Source organism: Schistocerca nitens, chromosome 1 (assembly GCF_023898315.1).
Source record: "Schistocerca nitens isolate TAMUIC-IGC-003100 chromosome 1, iqSchNite1.1, whole genome shotgun sequence".
In the NCBI taxonomy this organism is placed as follows: Eukaryota; Metazoa; Arthropoda; class Insecta; order Orthoptera; family Acrididae; genus Schistocerca; species Schistocerca nitens.
In genome coordinates, this window is record NC_064614.1 from 1,048,537,134 (window position 1) to 1,048,549,533 (window position 12,400).

Here is a 12,400-nt window from a genome sequence, read left to right on the forward strand (position 1 = left end):
TCCCCATGGTCAAACGATCAACTCTGAAGTGTATTGTGCTACTCTTCAGAAATTGAAGAAACGACTTCAGCGTGTTCGTAGGCACAAAAATCTGAACGAACTTCTTCTTCATGACAACGCAAGACCTCACACAAGTCTTCGCACCCGAGAGGAGCTCACAAAACTTCAGTGGACTGTTCTTCCTCATGCACCCTACAGCCCCGATCTCGCACCATCGGATTTCCATATGTTTGGCCCAATGAAGGACGCAATCCGTGGGAGGCACTACGCGGATGATGAAGAAGTTATTGATGCAGTATGACGTTGGCTCCGACATCGACCAGTGGAATGGTACCGTGCAGGCACACAGGCCCTCATTTCAAGGTGGCGTAAGGCCGTAGCATTGAATGGAGATTACGTTGAAAAATAGTGTTGTGTAGCTAAAAGATTGGGGAATAACCTGGTGTATTTCAATGCTGAATAAAACAACCCCTGTTTCAGAAAAAAAATGTGTTGCATTACTTATTGAACTGCCCTCGTGTAAGGCACGAAGTCATAGAAGTGTGGTACCTGAAATCTATACAGTATAATCTCTGAGATCTAAGTGAGACATTGGCCGAGTTGTAGGTCACGAAGTGCCTGAGGTCTAGGTTATTTTAAAACCGTAATCTAGTTTGTATGGTGCTTGTGGTCTAGGTTGTGCGAGGCCAGAGGTCTAGATTGTGTGTTGTTCGTCTCTTCCGCGTTCTTGCAGAGACAGATAGTTAGGTCAGTTTTGTGCTGGTATCGAAATCACGACTTATTATATGCGGCCTGAAAACGTTGTATAACTGTGATATCCAATGTAAAGATGAAATGCATATCCTTAATGTACGGCATGCTTGTCCGAAAGAACAGACACCACGCAGAATCCGCAGCTGTGAAACATCACATGTAAATTGACGGTTGTCACTACTGCCAGCTGCAGCGGGACATTACGCGGCATGGGTACCGGATCTGGACCTCCTTCTTACTAGGCAGGTGCGTTAACCACTGCGTCATCCCTGACACAGCATTGTCGTGAGAGTGGAAGGACTATTTCGCCACGCCTCACGGCTGATCCACATTCGCACCGAGCGCTACCTATCCGCAGTCCGTGTCCATTCTACTCACTGTTCGCTACTCTTGAGAGTTCCACAGGAGGGTGGACATATTTGTGCATGCGCACTGAAGAAAGAGGATCCATTGCCCGACTGAGAGTATCAATTATATGAGTGCGCGGCGTCTGTTCTTTCGGACATGTCCTACAATTTGGAACATGGAAGTAAAAGATTGCAAAAAGCGCACGTATAGATTAAACCTACCAGTTCCGACAGGAACACAAACGGTAAAATAGGTCGGTCTCAAACTTTCTGAACGGCGGATTAAATCTCCATACGGGTATCCAGTATTCACATTTAAGTTTTCAGTGGTTTCCGTAAATCGTTTAAAACAAATGCCTTTCAAAAGGACACGGCGGATTTCCGTCGCCACGTTTCTCTTACTCGAACTTGTGCTCCACCTGTAACGACCTAGATGTCGACGGGACATTAAGGGCAGAAGGAATCTCGAAAATGATGAAAATACGAACTTCACTTTTATTGGTGATTATGACCGTTTAAAGTATGCTTTGTGAGAATATAAAAGTATTTTGTTCCAAATCCTTATTTAAAGATCCCAACCGTCAGTTTAAATGGCAGCTTGCACAGCGAGAGGCGACCACTCGTTGCTCTGTGGCTTCTCTTTTATGAATTTATAAGCCTAGGGACTTTTTCCATTGATTTGAGCTTTCAGCTATTAGCTGCACGGGTTGTTGTCTTGCATTTCCTAAAGCAACAAAGCAACATGCGTTTTTTTCTGTTCTGAGCAAAGAAATTCCGAGATCAACTTCCAAAATTGTCAAGAAAAAGTCAGGAGCACCTGGAAGATAGAAGACGGTGAATATAAGCAAAAAATGTTAGATTTGTATATTGCACATATACTATTGGAAATTGGTTAACAGTAGAGAAAGTCTTATTTACCATTATGAAGTTAGAAAGATCTCCACATAAAAATTCATAATGCTTTGCTGCATGGTGCTTGCAAATTAGTGGCAGAATAATCTATGGCAAATGCTATCAATGTATTAAAGACTTTGTGAGTGCAATGAAACTTCAGGTTGTTTCCCGTAACTTTTGTATATTCTAGTATATTTTACTCTTCCTCTGAAACCATTTATCCCATAGCAATGAAATTCTAACAGTCAATTGTCTTAGTACACTTTTTTAGCTATATTATAAAGGAAACTTTGAAATTTACTGTTTTAAAAATTTACCCGCAAAAAGGGTTATTTTTCAAAATTATAATTTTCATATACTAATTAAAAAAAGTTAGATTGTTAACGAATTGTGTATATGTATGTGAAAAAAATATCAGTGTTCCACTGAGAAAAGGAACATTGAAAATAGTTTAATATGGTGGAGACACAAGCTACGTTCTTATCTGAAACTCTAATCATGCTGCCTTCCACTGAACTTTCTAACCCGTAAATCTCATCATTTGAAGAACAAGACGAGATTTGAAAAGGAAAGACGTATGGAGCAAGGAAGGAAAAGTCACTCATAGCTTGTAAGCGGTCTCACACTCCCACTGTTTCTTTGCCTAGGTGCTGTCGGCAGGGTGCTTGCTGAAAGGCGTTATTTTCGTGGCAGGAAAAGGCGAGTGTACAGTTAAAAGGCGAGACTTCTTGCTTGAAAAGTTTATTTAAGAGAGAACGTCCGGTCGGTAGTACAGCGTTTATGAGTCCGGACACAGCTTGTGATCAGTGAGCAAGGTCTGAAAAACTGTGCGATGATTGTAGTCCACAAACTTAGTTTAAAACCGCGCGGACCGACCGAGGTGGCGCAGTGGTTAACACACTGGACTCTCATTCGGGAGGAGGAGAATTTGCAGAATGGCCTGCAGAGAATTTATGAATGGTGCAGACTCTGGCAGTTGACCTTGAACGTAAATATATGTAACATATTGCGCATACATAGGAAAAGAAATCCACTACTGTACAGCTCCAGTACTGATGAAAAACAGCTGGAGACAGCGTCTGCCATAAAATATATTGGCGTAATTATCCAGAGCGATGTTAAACGGAATGACCATATAAAATAGCAGACACCAGTCTCAGAGTCATTGGAAGAGTCTTAAGGAAATGTAACTCATCTACGAAAGAAGTGGCTTATAAGGCGCATGTTCACCCGATTCTTGAGTATTGTTCATCTATCTGGGATCCCTATCAGGAAGGACTGATAGAGAAGATACAATGAAGAGCGGCGCCTTTCGTCACGGGATTGCTTAGCTGGCGAGAGAGCGTTACGGAGATGCTAAACAAACTCCACTGGTAGACGCTACAAGAGAGGCGTTGTGCACCACGGAGGGATTTATATTGAAATTTCGGGACAGCGCTTTTCAGGAGGAGTTCGACAACATATTATTTGCAACCACATACATCTCGCGTATAACAGCCAACACAGAGGATTACCGACAATCATTCTTCTCACGCACTATTCGCGAGTGGAAGAGGGTTGGAGGGATTAGATAATGGTACCGAAACTACCCTCCGCCACACACCATTAGGTGGCTTGCGGAGTGTGATGTAGATGTAGATGTAGAGGATGGTTCGCACCCGCGTCCGGCCATCCTTGATTTAGGTTTTCTGTAATTTCCCTAAATCGCTTCAGATAGATGCCTGTATGGTTCCCGTGAAAGGGCACGCCCGCCTTCCTCCCCCATCTGTCCCTAATCCGATCGCACCGATGACCTCGCTGTTTGGTCTCCTTCCCCGAATCAACCAACCAACCTGAAACTGCGCGGTCTCACTGCACTCTTTCACAGTTGCAAAGGAACATTCACAACTGTGCTGATTGTTAACAAATTAAATGATCACATGTACATCTAGAGAAGTAGCCAGCTGTACTTAAACAATACGGAAAGGATTGCTGAACTGAGAACGACAAGAAATAGAAAGCTACATTAAAGCCATATCGTGCAATGGCAATTATTAATCTTTACACCCAAGGGATCAGTACGTAAGTATTATGCTAAGTTCAGGTATCTGTTTCGATAATCATGCGTAAGTAACTCAGCTCTGTATGTATATTGTACAGTTTGCTCTCTGCAGTTTGCACAAACATGAGAAAGTGTGGCACAGTTGATTTATAGGTTTCTGGTCTACCGAATATGCAAAAATATCGAGTCTGCTGATGCCACTGATGTCATCTATATGGCGGACAGGAAATACTCACCAAAATATATGCGTATAATATATGGCATAAAAAGAGCTACAGCTATGCTCGTGATAGCGTTTCATTTTCTTGCTCTCTTCACACATTGACAGTAAACACCGGCTCGTATTTCGCAACTTGCAGAGCACTAGCTTATGAACAGAAAGGTAAGTCAGACCCTGATCAAATCCTCGCTGTGGTTAAGGACAGCAGCCCGTTCGCCGACCAAGTGGATTCTAAGCAGTTTGCCATGCCCGTTTAGGCAAATTCTGGACTACTCTCACATCTCCAGGCCCACAAAAAAAACGATACACGAACAGTTAAAATATGATCACATGGAGAACAAAGTTTGCGCAGTTCATAAACAGACAGCGCACACGACTTCCCTCCCTTAGGAATCCGACGACTGCGGCGACAAGATGAGCATCTGGCTACAAAGTTAAATAAAATAAATTTACAAATTTTGAATACAGCGGTGCCCATACTAAATGGGATTAACGCTAAGAAGCAAATCGTACAATGACAGTAAAATCCGTCTTTCTCTGCAGACGGGAGTTATTGTCTATTGTTGGACAAGAAGTACTGCGCTGTGGAAACATTGAACTTATGCCTCTACTATATCAGTACAGAACCATTTCTACATGATCCAGTCACGTTAATGACTAATGTCACACCGCCTATGTTAGACGTCAACGTGCAATAAACACTCACAGACGGCCTGTGGCACCACTAGCAGTGGAGGTTACATAAAGCATGTCAGGAGGACGTCACAATGCAGAAATGCAGGAATTTATTTGACGTCCAAAAGGTCATGATCATTGAATTGGGGGCCAAGGGTGGAAGCATTTCAGAAACGGTTAAGTTTGTAAACCGTTCGCGTGCCGCGTTGGTTAAAGTATCCGCGAGTGGCAGAATGGCGCTATCCAAAACCGGCGCCGAGGCATACATGATAATTGTGATCGATGGTTGCGGAGATGTGTACGAGCGAATAGATGTGCAGCTGCTGAGCAACGCCGAGAGGCTACCAACATTGCCTCGTGAACTACCGCGTGTGGACCTCCTCAGCAGGCACCTGATTCATGAGTCCATGCTGACTGCGGTTCATCGGCGATGAAGACTTGAATTTGTGCTCCAATAACGCAACTCGACGTCCACTCAGTGGCGCCAGGTGGCCTTTTCAAATGAATCACCTTTCATGCACCAACGGACAGATCGCCCTTGGCGTGCACGGCATGAAACACCTGAAAGGAAACATCCTGCAACCAGGTTGGAGCGTTATGATCTGGGTAATGATTTCACGGCATCCTGTTTGATCTCGTCATTCTGGACGCACAGTGGATCAACATATGCATGCATCTATCCTTGTGGATCATTTCCACCCCTACATGCATTTTGTTTCCCCTCGGCAAGGTGGCTTCTACCAGCGGGACATTGCAATGTGTCATGCAGATCGCAGGGTACGTGAGTACAAGGATGAGTTCGCCATACTTTCCTAGCCGCTAAGTTCCCCGGAATTAATGCTAATCGAGAATCTGTGGGACCACCTCGATCGGCCTGTTCGCGCCATGGATCCTCGACCAAGAAACCTCGCGCAGCTGGTCACGGCGTCATCCGTACCTTTCAGAAGCTCACGACACTCTCCCTGCAGCCTCGTGCCGGTGATCAAATGAATATGACTGGGCAGTGTATGTGATCCACTCTACTGGGAAGATATGCGCCGATCTTATAGAGCTGATAGCGACCTTCACAATACTCACGCACAGTTCTTTCTTTGGATGCAGCAACACTTATCTCGGGCTCCTAAAAACGAGGTATCATCTCTCCGATAGGGACGGGAAGCAGTTGTGCTCCTGTGGACGGAAACAATTGGGCACTGTCCGCAGCCCGTGGTCGTGCGGTAGCATTCTCGTTTCCCACGCCCGGGTTCCCGGGTTCGATTCACGGCGGGGTCAGGGATTTTCTCTGCCTCGTGATGACTGTGTGTTGTGTGCTGTCCTTAGGTTGGTTAGGTTTAAGTAGTTCTAAGTTCTAGGGGACTGATGACCATAGATGTTAAGTCCCATAGTGCTAAGAGCCAGTTGAACAATTGGACACTCATCTGACGACATTTTGAGAAAAGAAAGGAAAAAACCCATAAAAACTAATTAATGGTGATCTGAGCTGCGCCGCTGCCAAGCAGGCGTCTTTTGTCTTCGTCAGTGCCGCCATATGGTAAGAGAAACCATGACCGACACTGAGCCGTAGGAAGCGCATGTTCCGTTTGGAAACTGTACGTGTCAGTTGTGTGAACTCACGAGCAAATTTTTCTTTCCCAAGGAATTTTTCTTTCTAGAGCTTAGTGCGCGCTTTTTGAAGCTTCCTGGCAAATTAAAACTGTTTGCCTGACCGGGTCTCGAACTCTTGTCCTTGACTTTTGCGTACATTGCTTCAACCGACAGTCACCCAGTCATGTGTCTCGGCCTATCCTTGCAGCTTCAGCTCGGCCAGTACCTCCTCCTTACTTTTCAAACTTCGAGGATGTCATTTATTATGTGGCTACCAGTTTCGGTGCTTGAGTGCACCATCTTCAGGCCTTAACTGGAATTAACCCCCTCAGCGTCACTTAGGGCCTGAAGAGGACGCACTGAAGAACCGAAACTGGTAGTCATAAAATCAGTCACATTGTAAAGAGGGCTGTAGGTGTTCCAATTTATTAGACACGGAGAAATAGCTGTGCCACAACTGAGATGTCGTTTCCAGAATGGGAGAAGAATTGGCTGACATGAAGGTGTGAGGAGGCGCAGTGAATAGGTCCTGATTAGCTTAGTCGATAAGGGTGTTGCCTGCGAGAGGCACAAAGCTTTAATCTGTCAGCAAGTACCGTAGTTCTTGTTTATTGATTGTCAAAACAAATTTATTTATTATGGTTTGTTGTTGTTAATAAAGAAATGTGTTTTTGGAATGAGATTTTCACTCTGCAGCGGAGTGTGGGCTGATATGAAACTTCCTGGCAGATTAAAACTGTGTGCCAGACCGAGACTCGAACTCGGGACCCTTGCCTTACGCTGGCAAGTGCTCTACCATCTTTTTTTCCCTTCTTTTAGTTGATCTCATTTTGTTCTATATTGTTCGTTGAATTTGTTAGGGGCGAACGTCCAATGACACCCGTTCAGGTACTTCGTTGATCCGTTCACTCAGTTTATTTATTACAGAGGGTAACTAACCCTCTGACCGAACACGCTGAACTACCATGCCGGCACCATCTGAGCTACGCAAGCACGACTCACGACCCGTCCTCACAGCTTAAATTCTGCCAGTACCTCGTCTCCCACTTTCCGAACTTCACAGAAGCTCTTCTGCGAACCATGCAGAAGGTCCCGAGTTCGAGTCTCGGTCCGGCACACAGTTTTAATATGCCAGGAAGTTTCAAATGTATTTTTGTTTATCTTTTTACTGAATCATGGATCATTTTTAAAAGATCAAAAAACTGCATTAAAATTCGAAATTCTTTCGTTTACGTATTTTCCATTCTTCAAGTATGTCTAGCTTCATTCTTGAGGTGCCACGTGTAAAATTCTCGTAATACTCTGAATACCATCCGATGTATGTTTTGTGCTTTGCAAATGATGCTAAAAAGCAGTATTGTAATTTGGGATAATACGCGAAGAACAAAACATACAACTGGCGGTGTTCAGAATACAACGAAAATTCTGCACTTCGCACCTAAACGGACGAAGTACACACATGCAGAATGGGAAATATGTAATCGGAAGGTAAGGGAGCCTGGTCAACTGATGAACGAACAGTCCAAATTTAAATACAATAATTATTTTCGTCTTTTTAAAAATGACCCAGGATTCAGTAAAGCAGTTAGCTTATGATACACCAGTAATTTATAAAGTAGTGCGACAATGTCTGATACCTTTATCAGTACATCATCTATGTACTGAGTTACGAGATTATGATCTCTGAGAGACAGAGCATATGCACACATGATAAATAATTGTAGGCACCTGTTTGGTTTTTACCTATAGACAACTAAAGACGCCTATCCAAGTTTGGCTGTATCACGACAACGATAATAAAGTTAAGTAACATTTGAGATATTGATCTGATGTAAAAACAAATGTGTTATGCACAGTGAAATATTACAAATTCATGTACGTCATTAGTGATTTATAGCACTGCTGTAATCTGTGCATACAAAATGTTTGAAAATGCTGTATTTCATGTTTTGTCAATAACATTGTACCTTCTGACATAAGTAATTGTTTGAGAATGAACGAAAATGTTCCAGAATAGTCACTCGTAAAAATATTATTTTCAACTCTGACGGAAACCTTAATTAATAAATTACAAATCCGAAATTTTGTCATTGGCCTTAGCGTTCACTTCGTGTGCAACGTACTGGTTGGTTGTAATTAAAATGCAGCCACTTACAGAGGTCCAGCGTGAGCTGTAATTTCCGGCAGCTGTGGCCGAGTGGTTCTAGGTGCTTCAGTGCGGAACCGCGCTGCTGCTCCAGTAGCAGGTTCGAATCCTGCCTCGGGCATGGATATGTGTGATGCCGTTAGATTAGTTAGGTTTAAGTTCTAAGTCTAGGGGACTGATGACCTCAGATCTTAAGTCCCATAGTGCTTAGAGCCATGTAAACCATTTTTTTGAGCTGTAATTGTCGTATGACAGCGAAACCTGGCAGATATTCTATTGCGTTAATGCAGGACCGATTCACGTTGAAAAAAATTAGTACCTGTTTTGGCCACCAGGTGCAAATCTGGCGCTGTGAATGCGAGAAAGTCGTACAGAAATGTTTCTACGTGTAATGGATTAAGAATGGGACGTAGCCAGAAAAGGTGACACAAGTGAGAAAGGCATAATGCTGATTTTATTATTAAGTGCGGCTTACACTGTCGTCGACGAGGTGGTGTACAGCACCAGATTTGCACTTGCTTGGTTGCCAAAAATGGAACTTATTTTTTCCCCGTAAATCGGTTCCTCATTAACGCATTAGCATATTTCCCACGTTTCGCTGCTATAGGATAATTACAGCACAGACTGGACCTCAGTGACTTTTTTTATTTTTTGGTCATCAGTCTACTGACTGGTTTGATGCGGCCCGCCACGAATTCCTTTCCTGTGCTAACCTCTTCATCTCAAAGTAGCACTTGCAACCTACGTCCTCAATTATTTGCTTGACGTATTCCAATCTCTGTCTCCCTCTACAGTTTTTGCCCTCTACAGCTCCCTCTAGTACCATGGAAGCTCATTCCCTCATGTCTTAGCAGATGTCCTATCATCCTGTCGCTTCTCCTTATCAGTATTTTCCACATATTCCATTCCTCTCCGATTCTGCATAGAACCTCTTCATTCCTTACCTTATCAGTCCACCTAATTTTCAACATTCGTCTATAGCACCACATCTCAAATGCTTCGATTCTCTTCTGTTCCGGTTTTCCCACAGTCCATGTTTCACTACCATACAGTGTTGTACTCCAGACGTACATCCTCAGAAATTTCTTCCTCAAATTAAGGCCGGTATTTGATACTAGTAGACTTCTCTTGGCCAGAAATGCCTTTTTTGCCGTAGCGAGTCTGCTTTTGATGTCCTCCTTGCTCCGTCGGTCATTGGTTATTTTACTGCCTAGGTAGCACAATTCCTTAACTTCATTGACTTCGTGACCATCAATCCTGATGTTAAGTTTCTCGCTGTTCTCATTTCTACTACTTCTCTTTACGTTCGTCTTCCTCCGATTTACTCTCAAACCATACTGTGTACTCATTAGACTGTTCATTCCGTTCAGCAGATCATTTAATTCTTCTTCGCTTTCACTCAGGATAGCAATGTCATCAGCGAATCGTATCATTGATATCCTTTCACCTTGTGTTTTAATTCCACTCCTGAACCTTTCTTTTATTTCCATCATTGCTTCCTCGATGTACAGATTGAAGAGTAGGGGCGAAAGGCTACAGCCTTGTCTTACATCCTTCTTAATACGAGCACTTCGTTCTTGATCGTCCACTCTTATTATTCCCTCTTGGTTGTTGTACATATTGTATATTACCCGTCTCTCCCTATAGCTTACCCCTTCTTTTTTTCAGAATCTCGAACAGCTTGCACCATTTTATATTGTGGAACGCTTTTTCCAGGTCGACAAATCCTATGAAAGTGTCTTGATTTTTCTTTAGCCTTGCTTCCATTATTAGCCGTAACGTCAGAATTGCCTCTCTCGTCCCTTTACTTTTCCTAAAGCCAAACTGATCGTCACCTAGCGCATTCTCAATTTTCTTTTCCATTCTTCTGTATATTATTCTTGTAAGCAGCTTCGATGCATGAGCTGTTAAGCTGATTGTGCGATAATTCTCGCACTTGTCAGCTCTTGCCGTCTTCGGAATTGTGTGGATGATGCTTTTCCGAAAGTCAGATGGTATGTCGCCAGACTCATATATCCTACACACCAACGTGAATAGTCGTTCTGTTGCCACTTCCCCTCGGTGACTAGCTGCATTTTAATTATAACCACCTGGTACGAAGCTGCTGATATATTTGTGGCAAAGCACAGCCCAGGCATCTGCCGGAGGCGCGGTGGCACGGTGACTTTCCTCGCACAGAGAGGCTGTTGGCACAGATGCGCCAGTCGGGCCTCACCTTGTGTGTAGTTGAGGCGCGGTTGCGGGTCGGCCGCCAGGTGGCCGTAGCGGGGGCCCGTGCCGTGCGGGTCCCACAGGAAGACGTAGTAGAGCGACAGCATGATGGCCGCCATGGACACGGACATGACGTAGGCGAGTACCGTGAGCAGGCGCAGCAGCTTCTTCTTGCCGCCGCTGGGCTTCTCGTACAGCTTGCTGTCCTTGTTGCCGGGCGCGCCGCCCGCGCCGCCTCCGCCGCCTCCGCTGCCGGAGCCCTCGCCCCCAGACGAAGGGTCCTCGCTCGACGGGTCGCTCATGGTCCTGCGGCAAGTGAAAGCCCTCAGTCAGTTCCTCGATTACGAGTGGGAGTCACGAGTTTTAATTATCACAAAGAAAAAAAATGAAATTACATATTGTAATTACTTTTATGCTTCCAGAATGACATTTCCACTCTGCAGGGGATTGTGAGCTGATATGAAACTTCCTGGCAGATTAAAACTGCGTCCCGGACCGAGACTCGAACTAGGGGCCTTTGCCTTTGCGGACAAGTGCTCTACCGTCTTTTTTTTTTTAATGATTAGTGGGAGCGGTAGAAAACAACTTTTGAAAGGCAGCAGACTTTCTAATCAGGGCAGCCACAGCTGGATATATCATTTTGAAGATAAAACTGCTTCAGCTGTGGGTACTTTATTTAGGAGCACGACCGGTTTTGTATCACTATAACTGCATCATCAGGTGCAGTAAATCAAGTCATGTTCTGACAAAAAAGAGAATGTAATGACCCAGAGTTTATAGTCAGCAATTTTTCAGCTATGTACCGGACGTCAGTCATAATATAGCATTAAACAACATAGGACTCTCCCGAAATGACGAGGTGCCAGTCATCAGATGATGAAAACGACTTGCAAAATGATTTAGATAAGATATCTGTATGGTGCGAAAAGTGGCAATTGACTCTGAATAAAGAAAAGTGCGAAGTTATTCACATGACTACTAAAAGAAGTCAGCTAAATTTCGATTACGAGATAAGTCACACAAATCTGAGGGCTGTGAATTCAACTAAATACTTAGGGATTACAATTACAAATAACCTAAATTGGAACGATCACATAGATAATATTGTGGGTAGAGTAAACCAAAGACTGCGATTCATAGGCAGAACACTTAGAAGGTGCAACAGGTCTGCCAAAGAGACTGCCTACACAACGCTTCTCCGCCCTTTTCTGGAGTATTGATGTGCGGTGTGGGATCCGTATCAGGTGGGACTGACGGATGACATCCAAAAAGTTCAAACAAGGGCAGCTCGTTTTGTATTATCGCGAAATATGGGAGATAATGTCACAGACATGATACGTGAATTGGAGTGGCAATCATTAAAACAAAGGTGTTTTTCGTTGCGACGGGATCTTCTCATGAAGTTTCAATCACCAGTTTTCTCCTCCGATTGCGAAAACATTCTGTTGGCACCCACCTACACAGGGAGAAATGATCATCACGATAAAATAAGAGCAATCAGGGTTCGCACTGAAAAATTTATGTGCTCG

The 12,400-nt window shown here is 43.9% G+C and overlaps 1 protein-coding gene across 1 annotated transcript in view; it reads right to left on the minus strand.

Moving 5' to 3' along the window:
* LOC126224580 (uncharacterized) overlaps positions 1-12,400 on the minus strand; it is a 382,506-nt gene that overhangs the window by 267,019 nt on the left and 103,087 nt on the right. The window contains exon 2 of the mRNA XM_049942206.1: positions 10,876-11,177. Within this exon, the coding sequence (XP_049798163.1) occupies positions 10,876-11,177 (302 nt within the window). The remainder of the gene's footprint in view (positions 1-10,875; positions 11,178-12,400) is intronic.